Source organism: Larimichthys crocea, unplaced genomic scaffold (assembly GCF_000972845.2).
Source record: "Larimichthys crocea isolate SSNF unplaced genomic scaffold, L_crocea_2.0 scaffold364, whole genome shotgun sequence".
NCBI lineage: Eukaryota > Metazoa > Chordata > Actinopteri > Sciaenidae > Larimichthys > Larimichthys crocea.
In genome coordinates this window covers 35,369-47,915 of record NW_020854803.1, presented here as the reverse complement: position 1 = coordinate 47,915, position 12,547 = coordinate 35,369, and the positions used below count along the sequence as shown (strand labels likewise).

The 12,547-nt window shown below is 42.2% G+C and overlaps 1 protein-coding gene across 1 annotated transcript; it reads right to left on the bottom strand.

Moving 5' to 3' along the window:
- Positions 1-6,338: 6,338 nt before the first annotated feature.
- On the bottom strand, positions 6,339-11,241 carry LOC109138821 (stonustoxin subunit beta). The gene is made up of 4 exons (XM_027276378.1): positions 11,019-11,241; positions 10,089-10,188; positions 7,594-9,057; positions 6,339-7,475 (listed from the first exon to the last, which is right to left on the bottom strand). Exons 2-4 carry the CDS (start codon positions 10,177-10,179, stop codon positions 6,928-6,930), a joined length of 2,103 nt encoding a protein of 700 aa, XP_027132179.1. The 5' UTR covers positions 10,180-10,188; positions 11,019-11,241; the 3' UTR covers positions 6,339-6,927.
- Positions 11,242-12,547: the final 1,306 nt, after the last annotated feature.

The following is a 12,547-nucleotide window of genomic DNA, read 5'->3' as shown; positions in this document are numbered from 1 at the left end:
ATTGGTTACTGTTGAAACTCTCGACCTTGTCCAAAGTTCAAAAAGTCTCTTACCAGATCAGTCTTCAACGGTCGGGTAATTAAACACGTTTGGCTGTTTATCTGCTCCGTCTCTTGAGTTGAAGTTTTAAGTTCAAAAATGCAATGCCCCGATGTGGTCGATCGTCCAGCTTGCCCTGAGCATGAGAGCCGGCCGAGGACTAACCACGATCCTCCTTGTGAGGCGTCTTATATACCCTTTGCTTCCTATGGTCCAAATAGCATGCATTACACATACATTCATGCAGAACAGCCCATCTAGATGTATCCTGTCTGCGCCATGATGCAACTTCCCCTTTTTGCTCCTGAGTGCCTTACTCAACAGTTCAACATGATTTACTGGTCATAACGTATTTAATAAAAATCTGAAGGCGGTCAGAAACAGTGGAGCCAAGAATCAACATCAGCACGTTGATGTTATGCTACATCATAGGTACAAAACCTGTTGAACAACAGCAAGTTTTCTTCCCACAGAAATGAGTATAAAGACTTCCCCATGAGCCTTTCTGTGGAACAAATACTTGAACTATCTGAACATTATGTTACATCATAGGTACCTTTTTATCAACAACAACAGGTAAAAACAAGTTCCCTTTGTAAGAGAAGAGATTCAACAGAACAAAGACAAAGTTTACTGAGGCCAAGACATTTCTGGCAAACAGTGACACAAAATGAGGAATGAACCATTACAGAAGTTAAAGGATGCAAATTTGTCTTTTAATAGTTTGGACAGAAGAAGAAAAGACATCAGACTCTGATACATATAATTCTTATTAGCAGGATGAATTTATTGATGATTTTGGTCCATTTGTGGGATTTGTTGACAAAAATCTAGAATACACCAGACTCGCGCATGTTTCCATGAAGGTTAGTTAGATTTCTAGTTAGTTAGAAATCTAACTAACCTTCAGTTGTAATTGGTGGAGAGTGCAGCTGGGGTGGCTGTGTTCTCTGGTTTGATCCGAGTGTCAGTGAGAGCAAGGAGCTCCAGAGAAAGGTGGTTGGTGTAAGCCGTAATAAAATGTGTTTTGTTAACTGCGGATTGGCAGCTCCATAAGCCCATGGAGAAGGAGTCAACAGTGTGAGAGGACTGTTTTAGAGGCCGGAGGTTAGTTAGATTTCTAACTAACTATTAAGATGAAATGTGAAATGTTGTGATGAATGTAACAATGAAAAAGAAATATGACGATAACTGATCATTTGATTATAAAGAACTATGAATGTTTGGAACTAAGAGCAATAAGGATAAAAGTAAATCATGTTGGAGGGTTGAGTAAGAAACACGGTGACGAAGCAAGATTAAAAACTGTATCTGTAGAGGCAGCTGGTGTGTGTGTGTGTGTGTGTGTGTGTGTGTGTGTGTGTGTGCGTGTGTTATCTAAGCAAACCATCCTCACTTCTGTTTTTGTGTCACTTGGGTGTGGTGTAGTGAGGGGAGCTGTGTAACTGTTAGTGAGACACTTGCACTTTTCTGCCACTCATGGGGTTCTGTAACCTGGGTTGAATAGTGGCAACAGCTGTAATGATACTTCTCTCCAGTTGAAGTCTGTTTGGTGTTTGGTCTTCATGTGTATCAGAGCTGAGAAAGTGACCTCACACAAGTATGTCGACCCAAATGGCTGCAATTGGTAGAAAGCCTCTTTTGCAAGCTCCGGGTACTGCTTCTGCACACAGCACCAAAACTGTGTCAGTGACATCTCTGAAAACTTGAGTCTGAAGCCACTGTCTGAAGACAGGTCAATGAGGCTCTCATGGAGTTGCTCTGGTGCTGTATCCATGCTGCTGTGCATTAACAGCCTGCGTATCCAGTCAAGTCTAGTACACATATCCTCAGTGTCTGGGAAGTAGGATTCAAACTCAGCTGTCAGTTTGGCCAGGTGCATTTTTACAGTTTTCAAAATGTTCTGCTTCATGTTCTGTTTCATGTCAGCTATCCAAGAGTTAAGATGAGGGAAATTACTGACATCCCCCTTTTCACACCTTCTCTTCTATCTTTAGTTTTATAGGTCATACTGTCACCAAAGATATTATTCAGTTCTATTACATTTATAAAGTGCCACATTATAGCAGAAGTTATCTCATAACTAGACTGTTTATAATATTATTTAAAGAGACTCGATAGAAACAGAAACCCAGGTCATGGTTGACGGACATCTGAGTCTGGATCAGTTTGGAGAGACCAACAATCACTCAGATGTTTGCATGAAATTTTTTGGCTGTCAGAATACACTGGTGTGTGTGTGTGTGGTGTGGTGTGGTTGTTCCATATTCTGACAAGGGTTAGGTGGTTTTCTCAAAAATCCCCAAGATCTCAGAGAGGGTTCAACATGTCGACAGCTGCTTGATGTATGTAAATAAGGACGAGTCATTGACTTCACCTGCAAGTCCCTGCATCCTTAAAATGACTTGATTTACTTGTTAAAGTCCAACTATTGCAGTGTTGTCTCAGCTCCAGAGACGGCAGCTGAAAAAGTTGCAGCAACAGCCCAAGGCTTTTCACCGAGACCTGGCTTAAAAGAATAAGACATGACAACAGTAGACTGGATATCCAGTGTGGTACAGGAGGGGTCAGTTGTGATGAAAAAAACACAGAAGAAAAAGGAGTTTTTAAGTCAAACTGATCTTATTTTCAGTCCTCCTCCTCCTTCCACTCTTTATCTTTGCTGTTTATCCTCCAGTACTTAAATAAGAGACAAGATAAGAGGCAGGAAGTCGCTCTTCCAACAAGCAGCAGGTTCTGCCGCGGGCCATTTTCTTTCAGCAGCTCTGAGTTTGGTGCGCAGTGATCGGAGGGTAACACCCAACCATGGGTGAGATTGGTCGAGTCGATCAGACCTCATAGATAAAGGACACAGCTTGTTCAGACATGAGGTCACAGTAGAGCAGAGTGACTCAGTGTCATCATTAACCTTCAGAGAGGAGAATGTGCTGAGTGGAGGTACAGCAGAGGTAACAATAGAGGAGAAGTAGGTTGGAGATACGTTAAAGAGGTGGCGGCAGAACATAACCATTGATGGAGGAGCAGAGGGTTGCTCTGACAGAGTGACATTACACTGGATAAAAAAGTGATCTGATAGGTGGAGAGGCGTTACCACCGGTGCATCTGTGGCACAGTTTCGGCTGAGAATCTGGTGGACAGTAAATGACAACAACGTAGGCCTTAACAGGGGCCGTTACTGTAATGGCATGGTATTCAAAAGTGTCATAATTGGTGGAATGTGACAGCGGGGTGAATTTCCATTCATTGGAAATTAGCAGGCCAGTCCCTCCTCCTCGACCAGAAGGACGGGGTGTGGGAGAGGGTGTAATTGGTGGAGAGTGCAGCTGGGGTGGCTGTGTTCTCTGGTTTGATCCAAGTCTCAGTGAGAGCAAGGAGCTCCAGAGAAAGGTGGTTGGTGTAAGCCGTAATAAAACGTGTTTTGTTAACTGCGGATTGGCAGCTCCATAAGCCCATGGAGAAGGAGGCAAGAGTGTGAGAGGACTGTTTTAGAGGCCGGAGGTTAGTTAGATTTCTAACTAACTATTAAGACACGAAATGTGAAATGTTGTGATGAATGTAACAATGAAAAAGAAATATGACGATAACACGGTGACGAAGCAAGATTAAAAACTGTATCTGTAGAGGCAGATGGTGTGTGTGTGTGTGTGTGTGTGTGTGTGTGTTTTGTGTGTTATCTAAGCAAACCATCTTCACTTCTGTTTTTGTGTCACTTGGGTGTGGTGTAGTGAGGGGTGCTGTGTAACTGTTAGTGAGACACTTGCAATTGTCTCTAATCTCTAAATCTCTAATCTGCAAGTATCGCAAAAAATGATTATTGGTTAGACCGAATTTTCTGGATAGCTGTTCAAAGCTAGCAAAAGTATTCTTGACATACAGGTTCGTTCTCAATACTACGAATACCCCTATCATACCAAGTTCTGAAACCATTGTCCAATAAAGATGACAAAAGTCAGTGCCGTCACAGGGTCGGTGAACTTCATGCGCCTCCCATTGTGCATAAACTGCAGAGTGGCTGGGTAGTAGAGGCCGAACCGGATCTTTGCAGCGTGGAGCTTCTTTTTGGACCCGGAGAAGGCTGCGTGTCATTTGTTGACATCTGGGCTGTAATCAGGAAAGATGTGAAATCTTGATCCGTTGTAAGAGAACGGGCCCTTCTGTCTGGCGAGGCATAGGATCAACTCTTTAGTTTGAAAGTGGTGAAATTTGACACTGAACGGTCGTGGTCTATTGTCGCCACCTGTTGGTTTTGGGGCCAAACTTCTGTGAGCTCTGTCCACCAACGGAGGCTTCTCAAAACTGTCTTCCCCAAGCACATCAGTGAGCAGCCTGGTAATAAATTCCGATGGTCCCGGGCCCTCCGTGTCTTCTGGTATCCCCAAAATACGTATATTCTGCCGTCTGGTGTAGTTTTCCAAGTATGCTATCTTCTCCTTCAAGGATCGTTTTCCTTAGCCAGTGAAGTTTGGGAAGTTTCCACGCTGCTCAGTCTCTTGTCGAACTCCTTCATGCCGTCCTCCACATCAGTAATTCGTTGGCCAAACACACTCAACATCGAGTGCAGAGAGGCAGTAGACACCCGGCTTTCCTCCCGAAATTAGTTGATAGAGGTTTACACAGCAATAACTGCGTCAGCCAGCGCTTTCATATTGTAAGCATTCGCATCTGTATTTCCACTAATGCTAACCGGGGAGTCCGAGTTACCTCTCCCACTCTGTTGTTTAGCCGGTTTGGGGGGCATTTGTCCACTCGTGAGGTAATAGAGTCACTTGATTTATGTTTCCAACGAAGTTTGAACGGTTACAAGGTCCAAAATGTAGACATTTAACAGATTTCTGCAGGAGCTGTGGAAGACACGTCTACTCACTACTCATGCTCAAGCGTGCCCGCTAATTCAGTTCTATTATATTTATAAAGCGCCACATCATAACAGAAGTTATCTCATGGCTAGACTGTTTATAATATTATTTAAAGAGACTCGATAGAAACAGAAACCCGGGTCATGGTGGACGGACATCTGAGTCTGGATCAGTTTGGAGAGACCAACAATCATAATGATGATAACTATAACTATAAACTTTAAGTGTTATATTTTGATTGATGTTATTTTATTTATATATTTATTTATATCAGGCGGTTCAGACTCAATTTCCAGCATCTGTCCTTGTTGTTGTTTCAATATTTTAAAAGGATGGGTTCATATTTAGTTAACATTGACTCACAGACAGATAGATAGATAACATGCTAGAATAAGTGTACCTGTATGAGCATTTCTACTTATTTATCCTTATTGTATATGTTATATGCATGTTTGTCATTTTATATGTGAGAAGGCATGAACAGCTGGTCGGCCCGGAGCGGGTCCCTCTACCCCACAGTGTGTGTTTGTGTGTTTGTGTGTGTGTGTGTGTGCCCTAAGGTTATCTGTAATGTTGTTGTTGTTGTGGTGTGGATGTGTTCTAAGGTTATCTGTAGTGTTGTTGTTGTTGTGGTGTGGATGTGTGTTCTAAGGTTATCTGTAGTGTTGTTGTTGTTGTTGTTGTTGTTGTTGTTGTTGTTGTTGTTGTTGTGGTGGTGGTGGTGGTGTGGGTGTGTGTTCTAAGGTTATCCGTAGTGTTGTTGTGGTGTGGATGTGTGTTCTAAGGTTATCTGTAGTGTTGTTGTTGTGGTGTGGATGTGTTCTAAGGTTATCTGTAATGTTGTTGTTGTTGTTGCTGTTGTTGTTGTGGTGTGGATGTGTTCTAAGGTTATCTGTAGTGTTGTTGTTGTTGTTGTGGTGGTGTGGGTGTGTGTTCTAAGGTTATCCGTAGTGTTGTGGTGGTGTGGATGTGTGTTCTAAGGTTATCCGTAGTGTTGTTGTGGATGTGTGTTCCAAGGTTATCCGTAGTGTTGTTGTTGTTGTTGTGGTGGTGTGGATGTGTGTTCTAAGATTATCCGTAGTGTTGTTGTTGTTGTGGTGGTGTGGATGTGTGTTCTAAGGTTAATCCGTAGTGTTGTTGTTGTGGTGGTGGTGTGGATGTGTGTTCTAAGGTTATCCGTAGTGTTGTTGTTGTTGTGGTGGTGTGGATGTGTGTTCTAAGGTTATTCCGTAGTGTTGTTGTGGTGGTGGTGTGGATGTGTGTTCTAAGGTTATCCGTAGTGTTGTTGTTGTTGTGGTGGTGTGGATGTGTGTTCTAAGGTTATCTGTAGTGTTGTTGTGGTGGTGGTGTGTGTGTGTGTGTTCTAAGGTTATCCGTAGTGTTGTTGTGGTGCGGATGTGCTGCAGCTGAGTGAAGAAATCAAACTGAACAGCAACGACTTTATAAGTTTATATCATTTTTATTTTGTAAAATCAGAACAAAGAGGAAATGAAAATAGAAAAATTAAAGTACTGATTTGGTTCTGTTCAGCGCCTCCATGTGACTGAACTCTTATTGTAACCTCTTTTACTTTTCATGATCTGACATCAAGTATTTACAGAAGTGCAGCAGGGCCATCGCATCCATAGAATAATAATGATAATAATTTTGCAAACAGTCTAACAGCCAAACATCAACCACGAGCTGTCAGGAGGCGTTTGTTTTATCCTCCTGCTGAAGTTCACACATGCAGACTCTGTAACTCCACGCGGGGTTACGGGCTGTGAGTCCTGCTGACTCATCATCTGTCACACCTTTCCAAACAGAGCCGCCTCACCCATAAAAGAAACTATAATGATAATTATAATAATGATGAGCTGATTAAATGATACATAAAAAGAAACAATAAGAAATCTTTGGGTAACAACAATGATTCTGATTTTTAATTGTGATCATCAAAATAAAACAAATGAAAGTTAAAAAAAGAGAAACACAATCAAATGTTGTAACTTTTTATCTCTGGGCACAGACCAAGAATCTTTTGTCATTGCTCTTATTCAAATGGACACAGGTATGCATATTTGGACTGCCAACTAACAGAGAAGCCTGGGTGAAGAGGCTCAGTGAATGTGGTGTGAAAGGTGTGCAGGTGACTCAGTGTGTTAGAAGAGACTTGGTAAAAGGACAGAGTGCCAGCAGGCCAGTCCAGATACACCCCAACTCTGCTGCAGCCAAAGGGAAGTTCCTTCAACTTCCCATTATGCCATGGCTCAAGTGTGTGCTTTGTATCTGAAGCCCAATTGAGCAAAGCCCATGATATGGCACTATCACGAAGTGAGCTCTGTGAACCGTCTCCTTTTCTTTTAAGTGATTTGTATGCAGCACCTACGTAAATCTCTGCATAGAAGCTAATGCTCCACTCTACCTCCCAGTAATGACGCCCAGTTAACCCCTGACTGCACAACACCTGAGGTTGTTTATCAAACCTCTCTGGATGCTCAGGATAGTACTGCCATGATCCATATGTTGCCTTTTTGTTTCCCTCAGACAGAATGAGGTGCCCGTTTGCAGTGTTTGGGTCCAGGGTGAGGTCACAGGCATCTGATGGAGAGACCAAAACAAAATGTGTTATTAGTCATTGTGATGGTCAAACAGGTTTCTGGAGAACAGTAATTAGTACAGCGTAGTTCTGACTGAAGAAACATGGAAAATGACTTACACCACATCAGATCTGTCCTGTCTGTGATCTCCTCCACAGGAGGGAGGTTTAGGTTTGTGAAATCATCAGTGACCAGGATGCCGTCCTTGTAATGGTAGATAGTTGCTCCTGTGTACTTCTCATTTGCAATCGAGGCTATGAGGAAACAGACTCTGGGGTTGTTCTTCAGTGCTTTGGCAAGATTGTGGACCTCTTCTGCTTTTTCTCTCATTTTGGTTAAAACTTCATCCGAGTAGTACCATGGGTCTTCAGTGGTACTTCTTAAATCAAGAGAATCCAGGTAGTTGTTCATCGCATCGAAGCAGGGGTCAGCACCCTTCAGGGAGGTGAAAACGAAGCACACAGCATGTTCTACACCTGCAGCAAGAACCTCTCTGTCCAACTCTGACTGACTATGGACGATCTTCACTCCCTCCATCATTCCTACACAGGACCTGATGATGTTCATTTCTCTCTCTTTATGATCCAGCCACTCGCTGAGTTTTTCATGACTGAATGGTGACCCGTGTCTGTCTTCAAAGACTTGTTCTACTGAACTCTCATCTTCTTTACCTTCACGGATGAGGGGAAATTTCTTCCCCATGATCTGCTGGAGGTGAGATGTGTAATAATTACAGGATTTTTTGAAACTGCTTAGATCTTTGTGAATCTGTGAAAAATGCTCTGCTACTCCGTCATCCAGAGAATCATTGCATCTCATTTCTATTTCCTTTAAATCTTCTAGAGCATCTTGTGCCTTCCTCACTAGTCCAACGCTGATCCCACTCATCAGCTCAGCAGCTCCTGGATCTAAATTCTTCAGTGGCATCAGCCAGACCATCAATGGAACACTGTTCTCTCCATTTTCTCCCAGAAGCTTTGGAAGTTCGACATAGGTCTTCACTGCGTCTACAAATGTTGCAGGGTTGCTTTTAAGAATGAAGTCTCCATAGAATTTACAGGAGAATTTCTCAGTCAGGGCTTTTTCCTCATCATTTAGCTTGATGTCAACTTCCCCCTCAATATTAAAAGAGGGGATCTTCTTTACCACAGCTTCCATGTGGCCCTGGATGTCTTGAACGCTGCTGGCTTCTAACTTCTCACTGTCAAACACAAAGAAAGCTTCTGCCCCATAAAGGATGCCTGTGACTACATGTGTTGCAAAACCTTTCTCAATAAGATCTGCCTGTTCTGTGTCCATGGTTAGAAGGTGAGCCATTGACAGCTGTTTGAAGTTGGTTGTAGCTTTGTACTGAAATGTCACTCTGCTCTGATTCTTGAATTTCTTCGTATCATTCAGATACTTGGCAGATCCTCCAACTTCAATCAGTCCACCCAGGAAGCTGGCCTTCAGAGAAGCTTCAACATCCAGCAGAGAAGACTTGGATTCAATGGAGTCAGATGAAGAAATTTGAAATGCACTGCTGTGCTGAGAGCTTTCAGTTATGTTTTCTTGGAGAGTTTTGTCATCCCACAGTGTCACACCTGTGGAAATTAGAAAACATCAGTCATTTTATTAATGTAAGATGAGATTTATTTATAACATTTAAAGTTATTAGAGAATTGGTATAATTTAATTAAGTATTTGTATTCTTCTTAATTCAGAACAGGAACTATATTTCAGGATACACCTTGCATTTAATAGGTGATGATGTATCACATGTTGCTGAGTGTTCAGTTGTCCTATTTTTGAGGCGGACATTAAAGTAATCATGCTACACTGAAGAACTGGTCCCTGTGCGTTTGCTTGACCCACAGCCCATAACTCATTTAATTTAGTCAAAGTCAAGTTTATAGTTAACGCTAAGAGTAACTTTACATTAACATGAAGTCACAAGACTCTGATCATGCCCTTGAGCAAGGCACTGAACCACTCACTGCACTCCATCTCTCCACATTTGCATGTCTATGCGTCTAAAGAAAGTATGTACTGGGTAGACTTTAGCAGGAAGAGCTAACTTGCTCTCTTCCTGTTTACAACACAAGCAAAGTTCATAATAAGATGAGTATGTGATACATTCACACAAAACTGCAAAGACGAGTCAGGTAATATTTAAATTAGGGCTGTCAAATTAACATGTTCACTTAAAATAACAAGATTTAAAAAAAAAGATTAATTGTGCTGCGTCCACTAGTGGAATTAGGAAACTTCAGCCCACTCTCCAACACAGCAGGTGGCGGTAATGCTCCTTAAACACTCGTTACCGTTCGAGGTTTGTCCTGAGATGATCATATTGAATTTGAACAGTGAAATCTTTTTTTAGACTTTCAACTTTCATGTTTAAAATGTCTGTTATTCATTGATTTATTCAGCTACTGAATTCAGTTTGATTTGAAACATGTCTGAACATGTTTGGATGCTTTTCACAGAAAAAAAACCCAAGTGTGATTAATTTAGATTATTTAGTCACAGACCCATAATTAATTGGATTAACTTTTTTTAATCCTTTGACAGTCCTAATTTAAATATTTAAAAATACTTCTTTCATAAGATAGTAGTCAAAGTCAAGACTGACCTGGGATCAGTTCATCTTTCCGAGCATCGTACAGCATTCCCAGGGTGAAAGGTCGACCCAGGGCAGCAATCTTCATGTTCTCTGAGGCCATTTCTCCAACCTGTAAGTGACCACACAGCCTTCAATACTGCATTTACATTCACACAGCAGGAGTCAACTCTCCTCACAAACAGAAAGGACGATAAAAGAAAGACTGACAGTTTACTGTGCTATGAACTGCAGTGTCTCTCTCTTGATACCAGTTTTTTTTATACACAGGAGTTCAGTAAAAGTTGTTAGATCCCGAGTTACCCCTATACAGGAGTTATTGGACCAGCTCTCGGTTTAAAGCGTCCGACCCTCTAGCCTGTGGGTATTACCCTACCAGGTCTTCAGCAGAGGACAGTTTAAGCTGTAGGCGAGGAGACACGCCTAGCTTCTAACTGCCTTCATGTGGACACCTGCCCTGCTCACTCTAGTACAGCACCTGACAAAATAGCCCTGGAGTCAAATACTGCACTAGCCATGCCCGTTCTCCTCTGATTGATCTTGGCACTTGCTAAAATCATTTTTAGTGGCTTGTACATTAAGCTCCAAGGCTCTGTTTAATTTGCTTTGACTGAAGTAACCAGTTACAACCTTAAATGATGTTGGACACACTATACCTAATATTTATTGCCTACAGAGATATCAAAAATCTGATGTCCACAATTTACTCTTTAACTGTATTAAATACATTTATTACAAAATTAAGCAAGGGCAAGCATACAGCTTAAATTGGTTCAAAGTTGATTCACATTCACTAGTAAACATTAACTTAATATTTGATGAAAAGGCTGTAGCTGAAGGGTTAAATGTCGAATTTGAAGAGAAAGAGGGAAGTGGCATACAGGCCCATACATACTATTGGTTACTGTTGAAACTCTCGACAAAGTTAAAAAAGTCTCTTACCAGATCAGTCTTCAACAGCCGGGTGATCAAACACGTTTGGCTGTTTATCTGCTCTGTCTCTTGAGTTCAAGTTTTAAGTTAAAAAATGCAATGCCCCGATGTGGTCGATCGATCAGCTTGTCCTGAACACGAGAGCTGGCCGAGGACTAACCACGATCCACCTTGTGAGGCGTCTTATATACCCTTTGCTTCCTATGGTCCAAATAGCATGCATTACACCTGCATTCATGCAGAACAGCCCATCTAGATGTATCCTGTCTGCACCATGATGCTTTTCTGTGGAACAAATACTTGAACTATCTGAACATCATGTTACATGATAGGTACCTTTTTATCAACAACAAACAGGTATAACAAGTTTGCTTTGTAAGATAAGAGATTCAACAGAACAAGACAAATTTTACTGAGGCCAAGACATTTCTGGGAAACAGTGACACAAAATGAGGAATGAACCATTACGGAAGTTAAAGGATGCAAATTTGTCTTTTAATAGTTTGGACAGAAGAAGAAAATACATCAGACTCTGATACACACATAATTCTTATTAGCAGGATGAATTTATTGATGATTTTGGTCCATTTGTGGGATTTGTTGACAATAATCTAGAATATCACCAGACTCAGATTTTTCCATGAAGGTTAGTTAGATTTCTAGTTAATTAGAAATCTAACTAACCTTCAGTTGTAATTGGTGGAGAGTGCAGCTGGGGTGGCTGTGTTCTCTTTTTTGATCCAAGTCTCAGTGAGAGCAAGGAGCTCCAGAGAAAGGTGGTTGGTGTAAGCCGTAATAAAACGTGTTTTGTTAACTGTGGATTGGCAGCTGCATAAGCCCATGGAGAAGGAGGCAAGAGTGTGCAGGGACTGTTTCAGTGTCATTACCGCCGATTTGAATAACAATCTTACTATATTTACGTTTATCTTTAGCCAGCAGTTTCAAAAAAGACTCGATGTCGCCCGCTCTGGCCCCCGGGATGCATTTAACTTATGGCCCCCAGTGTTGCTAACTTCACGTTTCGGACTATGGAGCTGCCAATGACCAGAGCTGGCCTCTCAGTGGGTGTGTCGCTGAGCGGGGAGAATCTGTTAGAAACGTGGAGCGGTTGGTGGTGTACCGTGGGCTTCAGTTTGGGGCTATGCCTCCTTCGAACAGTCACCCAGCCTCCCGGCTGCTCAGGAACTACTGGGGGACGGCTAACTGAAGCTACCTGTGGCGGTACCGCACCGGCTACAGTGGACTGGCTACCTATCTGAGCTACTGACTGTTCGGTGGTGCGGTACCGTGCCTCTAACTCACTGACCCTCGCCTCCAGAGCTACAAATAAACTACATTTAATACAAGTAGCGTTATCACTAAAGGAGGACGAGGAGTAACTGAACATGTGGCACACAGGGCAGGAGAGAGGAGGAGAGCAGAGAGAAGCCATTGCTATTGCTAGGCTAGTTAGTGAGGCTAACAGAAACTGGTGAAACTATCAGATTGTGGTTACTAAAGTTAAGAGACTAGTTCGTGCACAGACAGAACAGGTCTAA

Coding starts and splice junctions, on each gene's coding strand:
- LOC109138821 (XM_027276378.1), bottom strand. CDS start 10,179: ATGGCCTCAGAGAACATGAAGATTGCTGCCCTGGGTCGACCTTTCACC. Junction 9,058..10,088: donor GAAAGATGAACTGATCCCAG/GTCAGTCTTGAC, acceptor TAATTTCCACAG/GTGTGACACTGTGGGATGAC. Junction 7,476..7,593: donor CAGGACAGATCTGATGTGGT/GTAAGTCATTTT, acceptor TCTCTCCATCAG/ATGCCTGTGACCTCACCCTG.